Below are 25037 nucleotides of genomic sequence, written 5' to 3' on the forward strand. Positions count from 1 at the left end.
AGTAAGTGTAATTGAACCAAAGACCATGAAAAGTATATTAATGTAAAAATGGCTTTGTTTTCAGGCATTACTATTTTAGTATCACCCAGTAGCCTGAGAATGGGTAAAGAATAGCTCTTCTCACCTGCTGACTTTTTTTTGTTGTTTCTAAAGACAATCTTTTGTACTTCCCAATCCCAGCCAGGAAGGCTGCAATAAATTAGGTATCCACCTTATGCTTGATATGTCTTAGCTTTTCCTCTGGCCATTAAATGACAATGAAATCACCTCATCTTTACAGATAGATATCATTTAGTGATCAAACATATCATTCTTTTATTTTAATGAATCATCTGCAAAACCATTGATTGCACTGAAAATATTACTGGGGATGACTGAATTTTACTGTTTATCTTTTTTTCTCTGTCTTTCTCTTTCCTGCAGTCTCTGCACAATACTTATGTCCATATGCTGTTTTAAGATGTTAGTTGACAGTTTTTTGTATCCACTACTGGATATTACAAAGAGCCAAGAGAGAAACAAAATTTTTGTATGTGCTTGTGATTCTAAATGACTGCATTGCTTTATTATTGAAACACTGGGGTAATGGTGTTTTTGAACAATGGAAACACAGATGAAAAGACACAGGTAGAATTAAGGAGGTTTGTACTGGTAAAAGTGCCAAAGATTGACTAATGATGTACCTGTCAAATCATATAGATTTCCAATGTAAAAGAATGAGAACAGAAAGCAAATATTTTCTTTGACACAGTATGTAGCATCAAATTGCACCTATTCACTCCAGCTGAAAATAATTCAGCAACATCAAGTCCACCTTTCATGGTGCCAAATATTTTTGTTTTGCTGTACTGTAAGTGAAAATACTTACAAAATTAGCCAATGTTAGCAAGTCTCTTCACTGTTATGGCCTCCTTACCATCATCATTCACACTGATGAGCAGTTGTATAAACTGACTCCTTCTTTGTTATCTGAAAGATTTGTGTGACTCCTTTTCAGTATGAATAAGGGATTTACAGTCTGACCCATAAAAGCTAGGTTGGCCTGACCTTAGAGGGTTATGTATATTTGCAAAGGTTACTTTCAGATGAATAAAGGTTGAAAGATCAAATTTATTCCCTTGAGAGGAAAAGGAGCAGAGATTACCAGGAACATGATTCAAATATGCAATCTTTATAATTCAGAAATATTCCTATAATATTCCATTACATTTTATGATGGGCTTTATTCCTTTCCAAACAAACAAATCACCCTCTAAAATATTAAATTTGCTACCCATGAATGGAAGTGAAAAGGCAAAGCACTGGTGTTCATTCCAAAGACTGAGGCTTTCGTGGGGCAGAAGGGAAATCTGCAGGTAGGAATATGAGCCAAAAACTATTCAAAGTCTTTGGAGGACTTCCCATTATCTTCCTGAGATAATACATGGTGTTTTATGCTTATGTCTTAAATAATTCTCAAATGAAATACACACTCATTTGGTGGTTTTAATTATTTTTTAATTTTTTAATAAAAATGTACTATTAATACCTCATGATTATAAGCAGTTTTAAAAAGCATACCATGGACACAGACACTTGACTGTATGATTATTTTGAGTGTACTCACCATTTTGACAGTGGAAAGGAATCACTTTGTCTGGATAACAATGTTTGTTGAAAACAATCATGAAAGGACATGTCGGTGTTGATTTGAATCAAGTACTACCCTCAACTACAGCAAAACAGGATAATGATCTCCTCAGGAGCAATAGTGCTACCGTTGTTACATTAAATAGGATGTCAGATAATAATCTCCACAGGTGGTGTCTTTTGCTATAGATGTATTAAACACAAGGTTTTCACTTTGTTCAGGGCCAGAATTATATGTTTTAAGCATCTACTTGTAAGGAAAAAAGAGAATTAATTTCTAAGGTGACGTGACAGTTCAGAGTGTGTACGCAGAGTGGTGCAGCCATCTACAGCGTCATATTGCAAAGTGAAGAGAAAATGTAAACACTAAGTTTAATTGGTGTAAGGCTGCCTAGTAAAGATGGAAAATCATGCCTGCAGCCTGCTTCTGACAGTTATTTGCCATCTGTAATCCAAACGACAGTTCTCACTACATATCAGGCCAGCTTTAGCTATGAGGCAATGAAAAATGTTCAGTCTCACAAGTGTTCCTGTTAGTTACTGTTTCTTAGCATTAATATTTTTAAGTGCTACTTATATTTATTCTGCTCATCCTCATGATAGCTTGCAGTCTGCGGCCTCCAAGGCAGCTTGAATAGTATCTTGTTACAAATATCCTTTTGAGGAATTGAATATGCTTTTTTTTTTGTTGTTTGTTTCTTCAGCTTGCAATTGTGTCACTTCCATTTTCTCAAGAATTGTAATATTATTTTTCTCCTCTGGTTCTTTCTCATATATGGTCTGTTGAGAATGTTCTCCCACTAAACTCTGTGATCTTGCTCACTATTTCCCATTGCTTTCTGATGAGATCTCTGGGTTCTGCTTCCACTTGTGATATTCTGTAGCACTTTGTGAACTTAAAGGTGTTCATGAAGAATAAAATAAAGATTTTTTTATTAACCCACAATTAAAAAGCAAAAAAAAAAAATCAATTACCACCTCACTCTGAAGGACTGATGTTAATGAGAATTCCGTTCTATATACTGAGTGTTAGATGACCTATATATGCTATACAAGAGGGGTTTTCTCCCGGAAATAGTCAGTGACCTATTTCACTAATTTTTATAAATGCGTACATTAGAATTGCCCCTGCCTGTGGTAGAAAAAATACAAATTAAAAGAAGATAGTAGAGAGCTGCTGTTGGTATCTACTTACTTAGTCCTGAAAATGTTAATGTTAGAAACGATCAAATGGGATTGAATTACCTTAATAATCATATCTTCATTCTGTTATCTGCTCCATCCCATCTACAAGATCTCTTATCATCAATATCACTTGCTGTATTTTGCTTGAAATGGCACCTTACAGTATTTTTTGCACAGATGTTTTTTTCCATGTGCATCACAAGACAAGATCAAGGTTTTAACCTCCCAATCATAGAGAGATTCTTTTTATTTTTATTTACTCTAGAGTAAACCCTCCTTGGTAGGCAGTACAGTAATACAAAGAAGTGTTATCAAAGAGGAAAGTATCCCTACTGTAAAGTATTGGAAAGAAATGGCAAAGTTATAAATGCCTTTAATTGTCGAAAGATGTTTGGATGTGTAAGAGACAAAAAAAGGAGTAATGCTATGCCTAAAGACAGTTCCTGAGTTACATCCTGTTGTTATTCTTCCCAGCTCCTTCTATCCTATTGCCAGCATCATCAACAATAACAACAAAACAAGCTTGGTGTCTTGATGCTTTTGTCTTTTGCTTGTGCCAGTTGGCTGTCAGTTGTCTTTCTACAATTTGCAACTGTGCATGCATGGACCAAGATGTTTCAAATGCATCTGTTGAGGGGGATTGCTTCTGTATTGTGATTGGGCAAATTCTATGGGGACTGGTTTTTAGGTGGTGGTGTGTTTTCTGAAATCTGCTTCTTTAAAATGTTTCTGTTGTTAAGTTTTATCTTTGCAGAGAGGAAGCTTCCGTGACTTAATCAATTTAGTGCTGAGTAATTCAACTGCCCTTGCAGTCACTTGGCTTTTCAGTCCTACAAGCCTCTGTTGGCTGGAAATGTTGTAAGCATTTTCAGGAATATGAGAGCCTGTGGCTCCAGGGTGACATGCCTAATTTTGATTGATTAAGTAAGAAGGTTTTAAGAAAAATATCACAAAAACAGTTGCATGATGATCTACATATAGTAACAGATTTGTTATTTTGTACTGTACTCCAAGCTCCTGATCTGTCCCTCTCCTTTCTAAGCGCTCCTCTCTTGTGAAGCAGTACTTTACACAATTCTGATGGGTAAGGTGGTTAAAAAGGGCAAAACTATTCTGTAACAAACTCATATAATTAAAAAATTCTAGAAACACACTCTTCAGAGATTGAAATTCCTCCCTTTCTGAACATTATGTTTTGCTTTTTAGTAACATAGGCAGGTATGAACAGTTTGTTGAAAGTGAGTAGCTGAAGTTGTACTGTTTCCAGTAACTTTGGAATATGTGAAGAAGTTAGCTTTGGAAATAGGAAGAAGGCATGATATGTGGAAAAAAGCATGTAAAAGAAAAGTGAAAAATACCTTGCAATCCTATATTAATTGTTCTTTTCTTTTGCATCCTCTGAGAGAGGAAAAAGTAGAAATGCAACTTTGACATTTGTTTTGCTCTCTTACTAAAAAATTGCAGTAGGTTCTGATATAGAATAAAGCCCACTATTTTATGGGAAAAAAAGAATAGAGAAAAGAATGTTCAGTTTGATTAATTTTAAGAAGGAAATAACAATAATAAATATTTCAGTTTTTCTTACACTGTGACTGACATATTATGACCTCTGCTGCAGTGCTACTTGATGAATTGGCTTGTGCGAGAATTGTAAGAGCATGTGACCCATCTCAATGTGTTTCAGATAGGAAATAATGTTAAATCAGACATGCTTGTTCCTGGTCCTCTGGAGTTATATTAGCAGCTTGTTCTCTGTTGGAGTGCTTAATCCTATCCATTCAATCCAAACAGAATTAGTTCTGTCCAGTGATTTCTATGGCTTCCTGTCATTCTGAAATACCAGATATATTTAGGATGGTCATAATCACACTTATGTTAGCTGAGTTAAGGTGCTAGAGAGATTAGGCGACTTGCATTCCCTTGGCAATAAATGAAACCCCTGGATGACACACTCCTGAGTGATTATCTCTGACTATCTTGAAAGTCATCTTCTGGAGATGAGTGTCTTTTCAAAGATACGAAAAATGAGTCTATATAACTAGGTTAGATAAAATACCCAAGTATTTTATGGATAAAGTCAGAAATATCTTATTCCTGTTGTTCACAAAAGATATTTAAAATTTCCACTAGCTCCACTGAAATTGCTCTCTTGAATAATTGGAACAGGACTTGGCTCCATATGTATGTGCAGGGGCAGGAAAGCATTAGTTGGTTGAAAACTGTCAATTGCTTAACATACTGGCAGGAATATGGATATATTCAGGTAAATGGATTCAGTTAAGTGGTGCAATAATGAATGTACAATAATCAATATTTCAATTAATGTACTTCAAAGCTGAAAACTTTAAAAAGTGGTGCAAACATCACTTAATGTTTCAGGAAGAATATTTCTAGTTGACTTTTGGAATTTCTTAGTAGGTGTTAAAGTTGACTATTTATCACAGCTTCATTGCTGTTTGAAAGATGGAGTAAAATACACCAAAACCCAGTCTGAAACACAGTTGCTGCAAATGTTAAAATGCAGTTCTGTTCACATTTCACTATTCTGCCCAAAATAAATATAAAAAGTACATCCAATGGACTGCAGTACTGTACTTCACTATATAAATTTAAAAATACTGTACAGAGAGGATTCAGAATCCTTTCAACTGGGCAGTGCAGGTTAGTTCTGTGCCTTACAGTTAACTACATTATACTGAGTAAAAAACTCATTTGGAGATGATGCATACTCTGCATATTTTGGATGTTTTCTATGAAGAACTGCTAATTAGGAATTGCTTATTGGGATTAAATATATGTTAGAGATTTTAATATTTTATTCTGGAAATGAACATAGTGCAGAAGCAACTAGCTGGCATGCAAGAGACCAGTAGAGAGACTCATGGTGTTAGGAGTTCCAAATGCTTATAGTACCTTTGGAAAAAATCTATTACTTTCACCGAGGTATCTTCAGGATTCATCTTCACCTTTGGATACTCAATTGCTTTGGAAAACATGTTTTTGTGTTTGTGTAGTAGTTCAAATACATTCTCATTCACACGTTTAATATTAGGTGATTGGTGAACAAAAGAGAGTAACTTGTATGTTCGTGTGACTGCAACTATATTATACCACAGAATTCTCCTTTTTGTTCTTACTTGACCTAAAGTGCAGGGAAATATTTATGCAAAAATCAAAGTGTGCAAAAATACTTATGCAAGTCAAGTTGTAAAGCTTGGCACATTAGCAGGAATGCATATGCCCATTATCTGACATAACTGGTAGCTGATTTATTTCAGAACTGAGTCAGGCCTCTGTAATATGTGCTAGAGTATCTTGACCAAATTCCTGCATGAAAACTTAGATTTTGTGTATATTACTGCATCTAACAGTAAGTATTAAGATAATAATACTCCATAACTCTGGAGGCAGAAATTCTCCAATTGTACTCAGCAAACAGCAGATCAAAAATTCTTTCAGATGAGCATACTGCTCCTAGTGGTTTAGACTGAAATAGTCCCTCTGTTATATCTGTAATTGGTAAATTTATACCAGGGATGTACATCTGAAACATAACAGTTTGTAACATTCCGTATAGAAACAAATTAACTGCATGAGCCAGCACTCAGCTCTGTAGAAGGCAACCTGACAGCCTAAAAAAGGCTGGTTTGTTTGAGATCTGCTAGCTTTCTTCTGCAGAATTGAATTACATTGCTTCTGTCACATTTCCCTATGTCTTTGTGTCTCACCCTCAGATAGGGAGTTTGGAAATGGGCAGTCCCATAGGGGCTGGGATGCTTAGGCATCCTATTGAGAGGATTTTATAGCTGTAGACATGATAGGGATTAAAAATAATCAGAAGTATTGAAGAGGAAGTTAAGCTAAGCCAGAAGGGACCTCTGAGCTTAGAAGATGAGGCAATGACTTTATTTTGAAATTAAAAAATATATATATAAGAAGAAAGAAGATTATTTTGAAGTGTTTTCTCTTCCTAGGCATGGCTTTTCAAAATTGATCTTTTTGACATTTCACAAATATAGCATTTTATGAAACAGAAAATCTTCTTTTGAACAGCTCTGCTATTAATGACAGTCACCTTCTCAATCAAAGCTATACTAGGGCTCTGACTGAGTTGAGTTGATAGAGACCAAACCTTAATCAGAATATTTTTCTGATGTGCTTTGTTACAATATTGTACTGCTCGTGCGACTTAATGGTGCATTCATTATGTTCTCCCTAAGGCTTATTCTAGGTAGTTCTTGACATGAGCATATCAACAGCTATGTGAAGTGATGTGTAAGAAACTATGGGTTAATACATGTTTCAAGAAAAAGATACTCCATTACCTGGAGATTTCCTTATTTTTCCAAGTATTAACTTTTGAGTTTGATGTTTCAGTGGTAAACGTGCCCGCTACAGTCATTTTTAGAGAAAAACTGGTTACTGCTTGATTATAATGGTGACTCATTATTTTTTAATTCTAATCTCACACATAAATAATCTGGGGAACTTGAATTCATTTTGCTTTTTGGACAGAATGTTACTTTTTTATTTCTTATATCACCTTCTAAATATCTGTTGATATTTATGCAGCTTTATAGCTCTGAGCTGTAAATATAGCTGGAGGAATTAGCCAGATGTTTGCACGCCATTTTTCAAGAACCCACTACTAGAGGAGCATGCTGAGACATGTTGTTTGTGTGCCCACTACTAGAGAAACACAGAGACTTCCATGAACCTTTAACATACACAGAAAAGTGGCACATACAGTGACACTTGGCCACCAAATATTGAGAGGGATCTAGTATGGTCCCCTCATGCTTTCTAGAATATTATAAAAACCATAAAATCAGCTGTGTCAATATGATAAATCTGAACAGTGTACTTCAAAATCTGCTTCCAAAACTCAGTGACATTTCACAGTAGGTTCATGTTTATGTTTTTTTCTTTTTGAATAAGAAAATAAACCACCCAAGGAAACAAACTGAAAAATCACCTATGTAGCCCAGCCCAGTAAAGAACAAATCAAATAAGAAACAAAAACAAACAAACAAAAGCAATGAAAAAAACAAAACTAAACACATATGGCCAATTTCCCAGTAGCTATAAATTCACACAGTTCTTTTGAGTTCAGTGAAGTTTTAAGTTCAGAATATGGTCTAATAAATTGTAATATCCAGAATGCTCTTATATTTATGTACATAGGTCACTCCTAAAGTTATGCCTCTTATTTATTTCTATGGAAACAACAACAGATACAATGAGCACAGTAACATTATATGATAAAGCACATACTCAGCTACAAAGGACTATTTCTTAACATAGCCACCACTATTAGCCTATCTGTGTGGAGCTGATGGAGACACTCTTTGTTTCACAGTGTGACAGCTCTGCATGGTCACTGGGAACATGGCTTACCTTTCACATCACTGTCACCACTGCTGAAATGCACCACCCACCCCTCACTGTGCTCACATCCACATTCAGCATTGATGATGGTCAATAGGTGCCATTTTTCCAACATGGAGGAATTCAGTGTCACACCTTTGCTTCATACACACTCCCATGTCAGACACCATTCTGTCATACTGCCCCTCTGTTCATGACAGTAACATGTAATGGAACATTGGTGGGAAGGTTCAACCTCTACTGTTATACCACCAATGTCCACTTCTGATATACTGGGCAAATATAATAATAAAGCAAGCATTACTTTCAGAGTAGTTCTTGCATATAACAGTATCTGGGATGTTCTGTTTTTCTTTATTTTCTTGATAGTTAAAATATATCTTTATATACTAACAAAGAATAAAACTAGTTTTATTGTTAGCCTCATCTCCCAGTTGCTGTGGATGTAATTAGGAAAAATATATGTAAACGATCTTTTTAATGAAGGGGTAGGAAAGATCATACTGGAATTCATGACTGACAGTGGAGCTAGAACAGATTTTAGCAGTCTTTTGTGTTTAGGTTTATTTTTTTGTGATTCATTGCACCTTTTACCTAAAGCATGTAAATTATATGAAATCAGTAACAAGGGGTTTTGTATGTGAATAATGAAGTCTGTCTAGTCAAACCACAAAATATCTACAGAGTTGGGAGGCTGGCAATATCAAGAGGAAAAGAGATTTTTGTAAAAGCCATTTTAATCACATCTATCATGTTGCAGCAAGGAATACAAATATTCACATACTACAGATTGAGACTGCTCCGAAATGTTCTGACAATCTGTTCCGTTTTCAGTGATGTCTCAGCCCCATCTCTCCGGGTTTTTTGTTTTGTTTTGTTTTGGGTTTTATGACTATAAAAAAACCACTACTCGTCTCTGTCACATGCTGTACAGAATAAAAGCCGTTTGGCTTTCTTACCAACAATCAGACGGCCAGAGTGCTGCTGGAACACAGAGAATATGCCACTGTCTGTGCAAAGTACAGCGTAATGAGGCAGACTGAGCGCACCGGACAATAGAGCAATGGGGGGAAAGGGCTTCTCATGGATCTGCCGATCAGCTGCAGCTTTAGCATCTAACTAGTTTCATTTTTCATCTTTGCGAGTTCCATTTCCCTGTTCTGTTGGTATAAACTACATTTCAAAGAGCGACCTTCCTGCCTAGGTGACAGCACTGTGTGCTCTGATGAGGATGTCGATTATGCTAGAAATAATTTCTGTTTCTTTTTTTTCTCTCATAGTCACGACCTATTCCCTCACACCTTACTTCAGCAGTTGCAGAGAGTATCCTGGCTTCCGCCTGTGAGAGTGAAAGCAGAAATGCTGCAAAAAGGATGCGGTTGGATAGACAGCAGGTACTGTGTTCTTCGGGGTCTTCCACATCCATATTGGTCGATGCACTCAGCTCATTTCAACTGACAGTCGTGCTGAAGGGTGGTGCAAAAGCTGCACGTCTTTAAAGCAGTAGACAAGCATGCCTTTGTTTATATGTACATAAGAAGTATGTGGGTGCCTAGCACAGTTAAGATGTTCAGCTGGATAAAGCTGCATATTTGCTTTTTTACAGCTGTCGATTTTGAGGACGTAGTGTGCAGTTTGCCTGCTTGAGTTATAAGTAACAGAACGTGCAGTATGTGTGTTACATAAATATCAGAAACAGTGCTTGCATACCTGAGTCAGACTGCTTAGCTGTGTACATATTCTTTCAAATTTTTGTACGCATTTTTAAATTCAATGTGAAAATCTGTATGTTTCTGAAAATGCCTATTTACTTAAAAGTTATAAAAAGAAAACTGTCAAATGTCTTAGTGAGTGTTCTAATCTCATATCAATGTCTATTTTTTTCATACATGTTTATTCAGCTATTATACTGTGTGATAGTATTTCATTATTTTACAATTGCTGAGAATTGCTTGTTTTCCTTCAACATTTAAAATTCAAACTGATAACTCGTTATAGGCTTTGATTATTTAGTTGTTCCAAGGATACGGTGAATGTCCAGCATTTTTATTGCAAAAACTGTTTTAGTCTTTATTTCTCTTCATGACTATCACAAAGCCCAGTCCAAATAATATCTCTGCTCTTTCTGAAATATGCTTCTCTTCTGATGGATGAACTTTTTTTGTGGAATGCAGTGCTTAGAAGAATAACCTCCTTTATACAGTCCAATGATTTCCCCCAGGTCCTGCCCTAGCTGAATAAAGGATTCTTACTACTATACTTAGATTGTTGATAACTTAGGATTTGAGAGTTGATAGTGATATATCCTTTTGTTCTTATTTTTTTTTTTAGTATTTTCATTATTGCTGTATATTTACATTAAGGTTTACAAATCACATGGAGCGTCAAAGCAGTGTAATGTTAAATGTGGCTTACTGCTCATTCAGATTGTGCAGATTTTATATACTGTCTATTTTCTCTCATTTGTCAGGAATAACAACAAAAAAAGCTACAAAATCAACATGCTTGCCCCAAGGAGACTGAGAAAAGACTTGTGCAAACATCAGCTATCTTCGTTGCACTGTCTAGAGACTAACCTGACCTCAATAATCACAAAGAGTGGCTCAATTCCTCAGTCCATCCAGAGTGAGGCAGAGTTTTCAAGTGATTAAATCTCACGGTACCCCCCAAGGAGCCAGAGAGCTGCTGAAATAAGCACATTTAAAGCACATTTATAGACAGAAGTCAGAAAGCTATTAATAGGATTTTTCTTTCTTTTATTCGTGGTGTTTCTAAAGAATTTGGTAACAGTTTTTATTAAGGGGTGAGCTGTTTTTTTCTTTCAATTACAGAATTCAAAACTTGTTGGTAGAACAGCTCCAAACTAATCATCCTACCTCCAAAAGTGATGTTAAAGTAGCTAAGTGTTGTGGTTAGGGTTATCACCAGATACTTAATTTAGTAAGCAATAAATTATCTCACTTGATGTGGGATGGTGCTTTCAAAACTATTCATGAATTTAGGATAAATGTACTATTTTATTTTATTTTATCTTATTTTATCTTATTTTATCTTATTTTATTTTATTTTATTTTATTTTATTTTATTTTATTTTATTTTATTTTATTTTATTTTATTTTATTTTATTTTATTTTATTTTATTTTATTTTATTTTATTTTATTTTATTTTATTTTATTTTATTTTTCTGGAAAAGCCATGGGAATATCTATTAGTTAGCTTCATAAAAGCTACATTAAGAAATTTACCCTATGAGTGTGAAGAGTTAGGACAGTCATTAGAGACATAGAAAATCTTGGTTCTAGCCTCAGTTCCTTTGAAATGTAGTTATTTATTCCAAATATATGACATTAATAAAGTAGACTGAGAGAAAAGTATTCTGGAATATTTCTTAGTAGAATATTTAACACAAAGTACTGTAGCCTTGTGCTGAGATGGGAAGTGTGCCTGTATCCAGAGAAAGTGCTTTACAATTAAAAGGACTCTATCCTTCTCTTCCTATGTATACCTTTTATTTACTTTTAAATTTTATTCATGTTTCTTACACATATATAAAATGAAACATTTTCAATGTTTTTTTTTCTTTTTAGATAGAATGAGGTTGAGAAAGTTGAGTTCATCCTTCATCTTTTTACTTTCCTGTAGTTTTGAAAACAAAAACAAATTTAAAAATGAAAACAAAGTCTATTAAAAAAAAATAAACTCATCTTCTTGTTAACATAGCTCTGCTTTTCCTTTTTTATATATAAATTTACAAAATTTGGCACTAAACAAATGAAGTGGACTCTGGGTTCAATGGAAAGTAGATCATTAAGAGGACTTGACAAGAGACTCCTCCACTTCCCCCTTCCAGGGGAATATCAGACACAAATGGAAGCATTGAATTCAAGTTGTTTTATGTGCACTGTGCATGTGCATAAAGTCTGCCTTTTTTTCTTCAGAGGGGTCATTCTGCCTCAGAGCTAGATGCAATTTGGATCCCATCACTGTGTTCTCAGAAGATACAAACATGCATACGCATTTTATGGGTAGTTTTCTACAATATTTTTCATAATATGGCAGATGTACTTTTGTAGATATAGAGTCATAGAGCTGTTCGATTTGGAAAGGACCTTTAAAGGTCACCTAGTCCAACTCTTCTGCGATGAACAGGGAAGGACACCTGCAGCTACATCAGGTTGCTCAGACCCCCATCCAGCCTGACCTTGAGCATCTCCAGAGATGGGGCATTCACCAACTCTCTGGGCTACTTGTTCCAATGCCTCACCACCCTTACTGTAAAAAACATCTTTATACCCAATTTAAATCTCCTCTCTTTTAGTTTGAAATAATTTCCCTTTGTCCTATCACAACAAACCCTGCTAAGAATCTTTCCTCTTTCTTTTTATAGCCCCTCTTCAGATACTGAAAAAATGTATAGAAACATATAACGTGTAGACAGAAAATGTATATGCATGGAGGTCTTCATAAGAAAACTTTTATATTTGTATATTTGGTATACTTGATCAGTCAAACCCATTAGCTAACCAGCATGAATACTGGAAGGTTGCAATCACTCTGCCTTGTGTGCTTATTCTCATGTTCTTACACTTGGTCATTCTGTCTCCCTGGCTCCAGCTATACAGAAGATGGCTCTGTATTTATGGTGCTGAAAAGTGCTTGCCTCAGATATATTGCCTCTGTCTTGTGGGGTCTGTGCAGTGAATGGTATGTGTTTTGAAGTGGTATAATATCACCACTGAATAGAACCACCTCCACTGGTGCATAGGGTTAGTGTCAGTCCCCTGTCACATTCTCTGCCTCATTCAAATAGCTCAAGGACACCCACCTTGCCACAGTGGGAATGACTGGAGTTGTTGTGTAATAAACACAATGAGTCTGATATCCAGTCCTGAAACTGAGTTGAAATTTCAGCAGCTTTCTGAACTCCCTTTCTTTATTTGATCTTTCCTCTCCTCTGTTTTACCCTCTCTCTCTAACATAACACAAACTCTTAGCAGGAAGCTCTGAGCATGTTGCATGTAGGTCCCTAATATAAACCTGTGCTTCAGTAAAATAACTCAACTTTCCAACTAAAATATGGCCTTGCCTATGGTACTAGTGAATTGATAAAAAGAAATATGTCAATTATTGCTCAGGAAAATTAACCAGCTTAAAAAACAAAGCAATGGAAACTTTTAAGGGCAGAAAATTTCTGCCTGCAAAAGTCCAAGTTTAAAAATAGGTTAATGCAAGCTGGTCTCACTAGCATTAAGTTTTTTGTTTTCAAAATTTGTTGGTTTTTTTTTTTCTTTTTTTTTTTTTCAGGACCATTTATTTCCTAATTGGAAACAAAATAATCTAACCTGTAAGGAAAATAGTTCCTTTCAAATGGCATTGTCACTTTCTGTGACTTCCCTGTAAGGAATATAAATGTGTTTACTAGGTCATGGGAACTTGGAAGATAGTGCTTCAGCTGTCTGTTTGTGTTAGGTGTTTCTCAAATACTCTCTTTAGCTTCAGTGCACTTCCATTATCCTGAGCTCAAGCTCCATTTGTTGGCTTATAATTTAAGTGCTGAGAAGTCACATATTGGAAATGTTACCTGGTTGAAGAGTTCTGTTCTTCTACTTTTTACTTCTGACTAGTATTAAAAATAATTTATTCCACTGCACAGGTTTTGTATATTTATCTACCTGAAGTATATAGGTTTATTGATGCTACTTCCAGAGAGCGGAATGCCCACAGACACTGGGCTGGGTTTGTTGATCTTTCTGTCATCCAGATGAGAAACTAGATGCAAGTGTAATGAAGAGCGTTTGTGTTGCATTGCAGGTCATCTTTGGAGAGTCCAGGTTCTAAAACAGGTCAATTACAGTCATGAATTTTATGGGCATTTTCTTCAGAGTCGACCAAAGGCTTCAAGAAGAGATATTATGTGAATCTTTATGGTTTGTTGTGCTTCTGAGTGATGTCTTTGGGTTGCTTCCCTGGACTAATCCTTCAAGATCCTCATTACAACTCCAGCAATATTTAGTATGAACCAGTTACTCTGAAATGAACCTTCTGGACTAATTTCAATAAGGGAGTCCTGCAAAGCATTACATAGAGCTGAGGTACACCCCTTACATGCATTCATTACAGACTGTGAACAGGATGACTTCTTTTATTGTGTCTCTCACTTTGCTTATTGTCTTGGTTGGGCAAAAGTAGAGTGGCTAAATAAATAGGAAGTCTGGAAAAAGATATCTGCCCATTGCTGTCCTGGGCAGCAAATAGAGGCTGGATGCCTCTTCTGTGAGCAGCTGCTACAGGGACCTCAGCTTTGTGGCTCTGTTTGTTGTCAGTCACAGAAATTGAAATATTACTTTAGGAGCTTAACTGCTGTCAGTCTGAGCTTCTTCAGAAAAGTTTTGTGGTGTAGTTCTCATAAAACCTCATCTTAAGCCAGTCTAGAGCAGTGCTGAACTGAGTTATGTTGGAAAGTGGAGGTGGATTAATATTGTTACCATTCTTTTTGAAGTAAAAAGACCAAGTAAAATTTTTCAAGGGAAGATCTAAAGGAAAATAGTTGTTTATGAATGTTAATATGTGCATGTTGGAGCACCTGCTCATTTATTTTGTCCAGTTGAAATCTTCCTTCGGAAAAGCAAATAATACTGAAAAAAAAAAAGTCTTCACATATATTTGGACACAAACGTTACTTTTTTACAATAGCTGCCTTGTGTTTCATTGTTTTCTTTCTTAGAAATAATATTTTGCATGCTCTCATGTTGCAAAATATACGAATTAACATTTTCCTTCCAATTGAAATAAAGTTTTGGACATCAAGACAAAATCTAGGCATCTAGTAGCAGGGATAATAGCAGGAAGCAGAAGAACTGAATTACAGAATATTATGTCCCTGGATACAGCCAGATCAGTTGAAAAAACTGAGATAATTTCTGTGGTGTCATGATGATTGGTACTGCCTAGGAATCTGGATCCTTAAGAATTCATTATTATGTTTGTAGGTAGAATGGAAGTCACATATGACTGTAATGGCAGTGGATGGGATTCTCTCTTGATTCAATTCACATTATTCTATCAGTTTGACCTCCGTTTCAGTGAGTAGTGTTATGGAAATGCTACCTTAGCATGCAGAGGTTTTTGAGTAGCTAAAAGGGTAAGCTACGTATACTTCTTTCATCCATAAGGATGTAATAGGACGTGCAGTGTAAAAGGAAATTTGCCTTATATGTCTCCCATCCTAACAAAAGCATTTCTCAGCCAAAACTTGAGCTTTTAAATTAGTAGATTCTCTGCAGAGTGCTTGACAGTATTTTATAGAATATTCATGTTAAGAAAAATAATTCTGCATTATCATTTTTTAAAATCTAAATTTAAGGAGTACAGTTTGATTTTTTTTTAAATTTCATTCTAGAGTCTAGCTGAAATCAACAACAGTCAGATGTTTTTACAGAAAGTTTTATAAAAAAAATTTACATTTTTTTTTTGTTTACAGCCTGATTGAGGTGATGGCCTCATACCTTCACCTCGCATAGAAATCTGGATAATACTTTTCTTGTAAAACACATAATTGGTTCTGTTTGATTAAATTTAACTGTTTGTTATCACTACCTACAAGGCAAATGAGAGGCAATAAAATGAGACTATTGGGATATGTGTACATCTTCATGTGCACAGGAAGGAAGACAATTTCCCTTCCACTGAGCAAATCAATTATATGCAGACTTTTGTTAATTCTTCACATCAGATTATATTTGGAGATGGCTGTAAGACAACTTTGCAGTTACAACATTACATTATTTAATTTTATCTCTGCTTTAATTATTTCATTCCCTACTAGATATGCCGAAAAGTGTTTGTGTATCCTCAGCATAACATTAAAAAGTTTTTTCTTAGTTGTTATGTTAATATAAAATTAGAATAAGACTGAGATAAATATTTGAATGATAGTCTGAGGCCTATGGAAGTTATCAGTTTAATTATAAAGCTGAACTCAGAAAAAAGATTCTTTGATTATTTGAGTTTTTCAGGTTGATAAGAAAGTCACTCTGGTTCACTATGATGCTATGAAGTAGCATCATTACGATGTAGCTGATAACAGATGATAAACACTGAATGCATTCTTTTTTTCTTCTCATCAAGAGGGGCAGGTATGATTTTTTTTTTACCCCATGCTGTCATTTGTAGTCAGGCAAATTTAATATCAATAATCATCATGGTGGAGTGGAGGATAATATCCAGCCCCTAAGGATGAGAAAGTTTAATGACCCCAGGTTTACACTGAAATACAAATGAATACAAATTTGCAATTAGGCACTGTAGGGATGTTCTTATACCCTATTCTAGTGTAGAGGACAGAGAGAAGGAAAATCTAAACTTTTCAATGCATGCTAATAGAGGGTTAAGAATATTGCAACGTTTCAATATTGTTTTTACTGTTAGAGGAGTAGGAGTAGGCTGCTGTTAGGTTTCTGACAAAGAGATTTTGGCCCAGACACATATGCTGGAAGCTGACCTGACATTTGCTTCTGGATAGTTGTCATAGCAGCAACCTGAATAGAGCAGCTTGATACAAGTGCCAGTTGCAAACTGGATACAGATTCTGTGTAAATGCAACACATCTGAATATTAATAAATGCATACATATGGCCATGTGGAGATCGCCAGTACTGTGTTTCTTTCAATTTACATCTAATTCCTAAGTGTTTGTTTTTAAAGAAATAGAGGTTTGTAAGGATATGTTAATGATATACTTCCACACAGTATCTGTTGTTGTTTCTCTACCTGTAACAAGGATGGAGGGCATTGACCTAAAGAAAGATTCTTCAAGCATGGACTTGTTAACAAACCCCCTAAAAAACTAAATGCCTAGCTGCTACAGACCACATTAGTTTGTGTCTCTATTAAGAAGGAAGGAAGGATGGAAGTTATTGGTGGACAAATTACAGGTAAATGTAAAATTATTCTGGAAGAAACTAATTGAAAATCTGAATCACAGGGCAGACATGGACCTCCATTTCAGGACCACTGTAGCTGGTGCTCAGCACTGAGGGGAAAAAGATCATTAAACCTATATATTTGAGGACAGATAATTTGTTTAATCTCTGCCACTAATTCATAACTTCTCAATCTTGAAAATGAGCAAGTTTTTCCTGTATTATAATTCAAACAGTAGAAAAGAAGGAAGAAGGATATCTGTTTGTGTCAGTGTGCATTCTCCTTCCTGATGAATGGCTGCTGCAGCTTGAAGGAGGAAGGAAGAGACAAAGAATATGGCTCTTAAATGCTCTCTTAATTCTGTTATTCTTTTATTTATATTGTCTGTTTTCATATCCAGGGCAGATTGGACAATATTGGTTACATATAAAGGAGTTACACAGAAATGATTCCCAGTGGAGAGCTGGACAATGCCTTTTGATGCAGAGCTTCTGTGACAGAAAGCTATAAAGACAGCAAGCACAAAAGAAGTGGTCTTATTTCAGGGAGACTGAGTCCTTGCCACAGCTGTTCAGTATGCAGGAAGAGCACACCTTGTCTAATCCTTGTAAGAGGTGGAGGAGGGTACCTTTCCTGGGTTTCATGGAGCCTAATTTTCTCTAGAGGATGGGAAAGGGAAGATGCTTCACTCGTGCTGACTAGAAGTGGCAACAGTGCAGAAAGACACTGCTGTGTATTTCCATAAAACCTGAAAAATTTCACCTCAAAGTCATTTCTGCTTCAGAATGGGAGTGTTATGGAGCCTCAGAAAAGAACAAATGAAAACAGACAATTCACTTAATATAAAGCAGCCAAATAGAAACTGGAATCCTAAAAACTGCACAAGGCAAAGTCACTTCACTTTGCAGAGTTCAATGCCTTTTACTGTATTAATGATAGTTTTATTACCATATTAATGGGAGCTTTATTAATGATGGTTGTTAGTTATTTTGTGCTCAGACTCCTCCTTGTGATTTGGTGTTTAATAGGGATTGGAGTGATTTCCATATTTCAATACCTATCCTATTTTATCTGTGTTCAGAATTATCAGTAAGAAGTCTGTACTGTCCTTGGATACCCACATGCCAGTCTGCATTTCAGGCTTTGTACGCTTCCACCATTTCCCCACCTAATGGTAATTTTAATTTTGATTTGGGCTATGGTTTGTTTCTGTGATTGCAAATGATATGCTTTAACCACTGAGGCACAAAATGTTATGCAGGCACCATTTAGCTGCATGTGGATTATTGTCAAGAGACCAAATTATGTACCAGTAGTGGGAAACTCAGCTTCCTACCCACAATGCATCAACCATATTGTCAGGGGGAAGAAAATAAGCAGTATGCATTGTAATTTTAAATCCTGCTGCCTTTCAAGTCAGTGGCAAAATTCCTGATTTCAGCAGTGCTGGATAGAGTTGTGCTATTTGCAGATGCAGCTGGAAGGAACTGCTGAGTATCACAGGGCAACCCCCTCCTGCTGCATTCAGCCCAGCCCGTGTTAAATTTGCAACATGTACTGGAAAGTAATAATGTGCAGAGCATGCAATTGCAACTAATTTCATGCCTTGGATTTACACTGAGGTCTTAAGGTGAGCAGGTAATCTTTTTTACCTCAACACAGAGATCATTAAATAGAAAAAGCTTTATTTTTCCAGGCTTTTTGTGCTGAATTTCAGTCTGCTAATATTTTTAACACTCATTGCCGCAGTAAGATCTTGAATGTGGGGTAAAACTGTTGCTAATGTCAGTTTTTTGTTCTAAAGGTTGATGAAGCTGAAGGCACAGGAATATTTTTTGGACAGTAATTTTAAAATAATCTTATCCCCTTCCCTGGTCTAGATGGAATGCAAGTGAACAGGGGCCAAAATAGTTGTCTTCTTGTGTCTTTAATATTTGTCTTCTGTAAAGGAGACAATAGAGGCTGATGGAAATATGGATATAACTGTTCTCAGAAGACTTAACCCCAAAGATGTCAATTTTGTCCTTTTGTTCTTCCCAGTTCCATGCTGAAAGCCAGGAATAAGAGATATTTAATGATCCCTCCCTTTCACACGGCAAGAAGATATTAAACATGAAGATCTTTCTAGTCTGTCAGACATTTCTAGAATAGAGGAAATAAATATATAAATGACTGATTTTGTCTTTCCCGTGTTTAGCTTAGGGCTTCACTTACAGCGTGGAGTGGGGATGTAGTTTCTGGGAGTGAATTCCTGTTGTCATACAGAATTTGAGACAGTGTAATGAAATGTTTTGGCAGCAAATATCTGACCAACTCTTCTTAACTGAAACTGTTGTGTTTCCCTGGTATTTTTGATCCCCCAGGAATCTTAACAAACACAAGTATTTCTGGCACCTCCCTGCGTATGAGATGTGTTGCACCTTCAGAGCAGGCTGTTCTGCTGAACACCTTTGTACCTGAAAGGAATTTTATCAGCAATAGTGTTGCCAGTAGGAGCAGGGAAGTGACCTTCCCTCTGTACTCAGCACTGGTGAGACTTCATGTTGAATACTGTGTTCAGTTTTGAACCCCTCACTACAAGAAGGATGTTGAGGCCCTGGAGTGTGTCCAAAGAATGGTAATGAAACTGTGAAGGTTTTGGAGCACAGATCTTATGCGGGATGGCTGAGGGAAATGGGATTGTTTAGTGTGGAGAAGAGACTCAGGGTAGACCTTATCACTCTGTACAACTCCCTGAAAGGAAGTTGTAGTGGGCTGGGGGTCAGCTTCTTCTCCCAGGTGACAGTGACAGGATGAGAGAGAATGGCCTCAAGTTGCACCAGTTGGATATTAGGAAAAAAAGCTCTTCTCCAAAGGAGTGGTGAGGCACTGTCACAGGCTGCCCAGGGAAGTTGTGGTGTCACCATCCCTGTAGGTGTTTAAGGGTAGAGCAGATATAGTATTTAGAGACATGTTTTAATGGACAACATTGTTGGTAGGTGGATGGTTGGAGTTGATGATATTAGAGGTCTTTTCCAGCCTTAATAATTCTATGATTCTATGAAATCAGTGCAAACTCACAATGTGCTTATGCAAACCCTTGTTTTTCAAGAGAACAGTGATGTATTTTGGTTTTGCTTAGTAAATTAAGTAGATTTAGAAGATTTTAAACAATCACAAATTACTCTTAAATTCAAAGCATCAGCTGCAAAATATACTCAGTTGTATTCCTCAGAACAAGGCAATTCCTCACACAGGAAATATATTTGGAAATATATGCACAGACTGCTTCTGTTTGGTAGCAGGAATATGTAATTCAACAACTGGCTTGATGTCCTAAACTAAATTTAGAAACATATTTTTCGAAGAAAAAAAAAGAGCAAAAAAACTGTGGGAGCAGGAATAGAGTGCACTGCCTGGAAGCAGCACCAGCTGCCGTAGAGGCTAAGGGGCAGGGCAAGGCAGCCAAATAGGCAGTTTCCAGTAGCCCAGGCATTGTGCCAGGCAAATCCTCCCCTGAAATGAGAATATTTGGGGAACAGATTTGTATTGCAGTGCACAAATTTCGTGCTTATTACTCATGGTATTTCATATTAAGCTTCAGTTTTACTATCTCCATTAATGAAGCAAATCAGACTGTGCATCCTCCAAAACACAGCGAAAGTTCATTTCTTTGTTTCATCTAGCCACTTATGCTGCTATGGTTTAATGGTTATGGAATCAAAAGGGTATATCCCAAAGCACCACTTCTTATTTACTGAATCTTCTTTGAAAATACAGAACTGAAATAAAAGGACATGCACTGAGTTCAGTAATAAAAAATAGAGTTGGTCTTCTTCACTGGCAAAGCATTTTCCTTCTATTAAATAGTCTGAGACAGGGTGGAGAGGTCAGTTTTTATTAAGATACCTTTTATTTTTAAAAGATTTTTCCTATTTTTTTTAACTGTAAAAGTCAAACAGTACCTGAGGCAGTGTTTAAAAACATGCAGTAAATTCATAGAAATGGTTTTGTTTCTCACAAACACACAGTTCAGATTTTAAGGCAGGTTTGAAATTGAGTAGTTAGGAATCAAATGTATCAACCACGGGGCAAAACACTTCAAGATGTCTGGATGTGCTGTTGAAAAGAAAAGCCAGTCATAAAATGCATACAGGAAAGCAACTGTTCATTTTCTTATTATAAGACAAGAAAACTGTTTTTGTAAGGCAGTTATCTGTAATTCCCATGGAAATTTACCTATGGAAGAGACACCAAACTTTAAAAAACAGCAGTATGCTGCTGGAATCTCCAGGATTTTTCCTTTTCAAGGCAGAACACAGAGATGTTTTTAATTGGGTGAAACTTCAGCATGACCTCAAGCACTTCATATCTAGGCTATCATCTTCTGTTTCTAAATGAAAAAGAATTTCATTTAGAGTCTAATATACAGTGTTTCCCTCTGCCATGGAGGGTAATACATACAATGTTAAAAGAAAGTGAAGGGCAAAAGAAAAATAGGAAAAAAAAGCTCAAAAAAGTTGAAATCATACTCCATAATTTTCCAGTAAAATCTTTTTGAGCAGTTGAATCTCCATATTTCAGAGTTAACAGTTGTATGGAAAGCTGTTTTGGGTCAAGGAAATTTGCTGTCAGTGGTTGGGAGCTGTATGGGCAGCTTTAGGTCATGGCTTGAACCAGATGAACTTCGTGAAGGGGCATAGCCATCCCTGGGAGCACAGGTGGAAGCATTCACCTGTGCAACTGAAACCTCGTTTAAGGCCTGGCAGCTGCAAGGGAAGCATCTCTACTTTGTGATTGCCTCCTTTGGAGTGTTTGGTGACTCCTGAGCCTTGGTAAGGGGTAAGCCATTTCTTCTTTATTACCAGATTGTGACCTCTGACTTTCTTGGGTGATCTGAAACTGGATATCGTCTCTCCTTACAGGAGTGATGTCAGATGTAATGCACTAGATGAAGAGACATATAGTGGGAGGTTTAATTATATTGATTCTGATGATATTACCGTAAATAATCCACAAAGCTGGCATATGCATTGCTCCACTTCCTCCACATGCTTTCCCCTGCATGCTTTTTAAATGTTTGATTCATGAGTTTTGAGAAGTTCTGTAGTGCCACAGTTCTACTGCAGTGAATGGAGTGATGTTCATCTATTTCAGCTGGACTTATTGTCTATCATAACCACCATTAAAATGACATATTGGCAAGGGAATGGAACTGAGATAGATGTGTGTACTGTTTTCAAGAAACTATGAAAAGCACTGGGAAAAAAACCTCATGATTGTGATGATAAAAGCAGAGTTGCCTGAGGCATTGTAAGGCTTGTTCTGAATCAGAGGTGTATGCTGCAACAGAGGAATTTCTCTCACTTTGCTTCTTTCTGGTTCAGCAGCAGGTACCACTACATCTCTATCAGCACGCATCATTTTCAAGAGTATGTTGATTCATTCAACAGCACTACCTCCAGGCAAAACTGCTCGTGGGATGGGAAATGACAACATCGCTTCTGTGTGGTTTATGCTGTTTCTGTTTGTTAGAAAGGTCAGGCATTCAGATTCCTCTGTTTGTACTGCCTGTCAATGAGGATACAGCAAAAAATGATCCACAAGGATCTTCTGCAAGGTGCTAGATGCTGCAGAGAAGTAGCCATTGAAAGGATTAGAGAGATATCCAGAAGCGTAACAATTGTTTTCCTGGTCTGAAGGCTGTGTTTAACATCCACTGAAGTTTTACCTGTATTTTCTTTAGATTCACAATCTTATTTTATCAGGGGCATTCTGGTGATTCACTTTTGAGATTGGGTACTTAGCAAATGAAGTCTTTTAGGAACAGGCTCAGCTAGCCTGCTACCTTGGTCCCACGCCTTGAACTATCTTATGTAGCCCTTCAGTCAAAATCTGCCTTTGTATCTACCTGTACTGAGAGGAAAAATATCAGTGTGAGGCCTTAACTAATCTTTCTGTTGGTACAATGGGGATAAAGCAACAGTCCCACATGTCATCTCTTCTCTCATCTTCTTCCATTAAACTGTAGCTCTGAGGACTACTCCGCTCTTTGTGTGGCAACTTTGTCCCTCTGAGTTGAAATAGGTGGGGGTTTTCTCCATGATAAATGTCATATGTATTCTGTGAAGAATACCATGTACACAGAGGAGTTTTGCCAAAACTCAAAGGCGTTGGAGCGGTTTACATTCTCAAGCCAAGTCCAGTAGAAGTTTCTAATCTGATGCTGGCCATAACTGGACATGTTATTTAAAGTCACACTGAGGAAGCCATAGCTGGGCACGCACTGCAGGGCAGTATGCAGCCGTGCACTATGCCCATGTGGAGACCTTCAGTTCATACTGTTAGCTGAGAAAACATTAGCTAAATACATTTTTTTTAACATTAAAACTAGACATAAAGAGCAATACCATGTTCAAGTTCAGATTTCCTTCTTTAGTATAACAGAAAGTGCTCAAATGTCTTATGTACCACTGTAACTTCTGCATAAGGGAAGAACAGCAAGAGCAATAAAGGTAACTTGCAGAGTAAGTTGGGATTCACCTATTTTGAACTTTGTTAAAGAAAGTGAGTTTATCTCAAGCACCATGGAAGATAAAAGTGTCCTCAATTTAAGCAGAGAGAGAACCAATCTTTTAGGAAAACCCAGTTTCTCCTTTCCCCATTAATTTTGCATAGACTACAAGCCTAGCTTGTCTGTGATTCCATGCTCAGCCAGCGGTGCTGGTGACCTCTGAAAGCTCACGTTGTTCTGATATTGAAGTGGATAGTGAACTGCACATAGCTGACAGGCTATGAAAAACGATCCTTCTGCTTTGCTATCACTCCAACAAAAGTGTTTCTCTTACAACTCCTTGCAACAATTGGCTCTTTTCTAGAAGTTTTCTGTTCTGTTTGAGAAATGGCAGTGGTTAAAACAAAAACAAACACCAAAAACCCACACGAACTCTGCAATGTGGGAACGCTAACGTTTTATTTAAGGTTAAAATACTCATTATGATCTACAAATGATGTGTCTTAGCATCATAAATGCAGGAAAAGAGTGTGTGTTTTTCTGTCTTCTCCACAATAGCACCTTTATGTTTTGATCTTTTTCCTTGCCAGTCTCATGCTTTCATTTCTTGTCAAGCACTGGCTTTGTCAATTTTGATGCCTGGTGACAACACTGATTCTTGCAGTTCATTTCTGTGTTAAAAACTGCAAAACAGAAGGAACCTACTACCTTTATAATCAGAAACTGAAGTATGGTAGTTTTTTCTTTTCTTTTTTTTTCTTTTTTCTTTCTTGAACTTTTGGCAGGTAACTTAGTATTTTGATGCAAGTTTCCATTCGTGTTGCAGGGTTTCAGATTCTTGATTGCACTGTGTATTATGCCTGATTTAGCTCAAGTAGTCTAGACCAGTATTTCCTCACTATCTGAAAAATTGTATTAATCATTTCTGTCTCTGAAATGTGGAAGACCTTTTTGATATTGGACTGACCAACAAAATCATTAATAATGACATTCCTGTCAGTAATATTTGATACACCTGCATCCTTGATAGAAAATTCCTAGTAACAGGCTTTCTCTTGAGTTTTTAATGTACTTACCTTAGATATGTAAAAATGATGAAAATGATGAGACTGGGAAGTCATGAAAAATATGATCTAGGCCTGAATATAGAAGTCGGGAAATGGAAAGCTGTGCAGTCTCCCAGCTCTTCCTTTCAAGAGAAGAAATAGCACGCATGAGAACAGCAATCCTCTTGACTTCCCTGTCAAGTCTACTCTGAATTATCAAAACACTTCCCAATCTAAAGAATACCTGGCATGGGTCCTTAGAGAAAATGTGGAGGTGAATTTAATTTTAATTTATCCAGTTTGTTCAAATCTATTCTTAGTACCTCTGGTAGGGGGTGGAAAAAAAGAGACAAAAAAATGCACCAGGAGTCCC

General features: G+C 36.6%; 1 protein-coding gene across 3 annotated transcripts in view; it reads left to right on the forward strand.

Moving 5' to 3' along the window:
* NOL4 (nucleolar protein 4) overlaps positions 1-25037 on the forward strand; it is a 184526-nt gene that overhangs the window by 137943 nt on the left and 21546 nt on the right. For all 3 annotated transcript variants that reach the window (XM_065753446.1, XM_065753448.1, XM_065753447.1), the window contains one exon: positions 9483-9596. In XM_065753446.1, coding sequence (XP_065609518.1) covers positions 9483-9596 — 114 coding nt within the window. The remainder of the gene's footprint in view (positions 1-9482; positions 9597-25037) is intronic.

Source organism: Cyrtonyx montezumae, unplaced genomic scaffold (assembly GCF_038088225.1).
Source record: "Cyrtonyx montezumae isolate F1298 unplaced genomic scaffold, pur_monq_1.0 scaffold_8, whole genome shotgun sequence".
Lineage (NCBI taxonomy): Eukaryota > Metazoa > Chordata > Aves > Galliformes > Odontophoridae > Cyrtonyx > Cyrtonyx montezumae.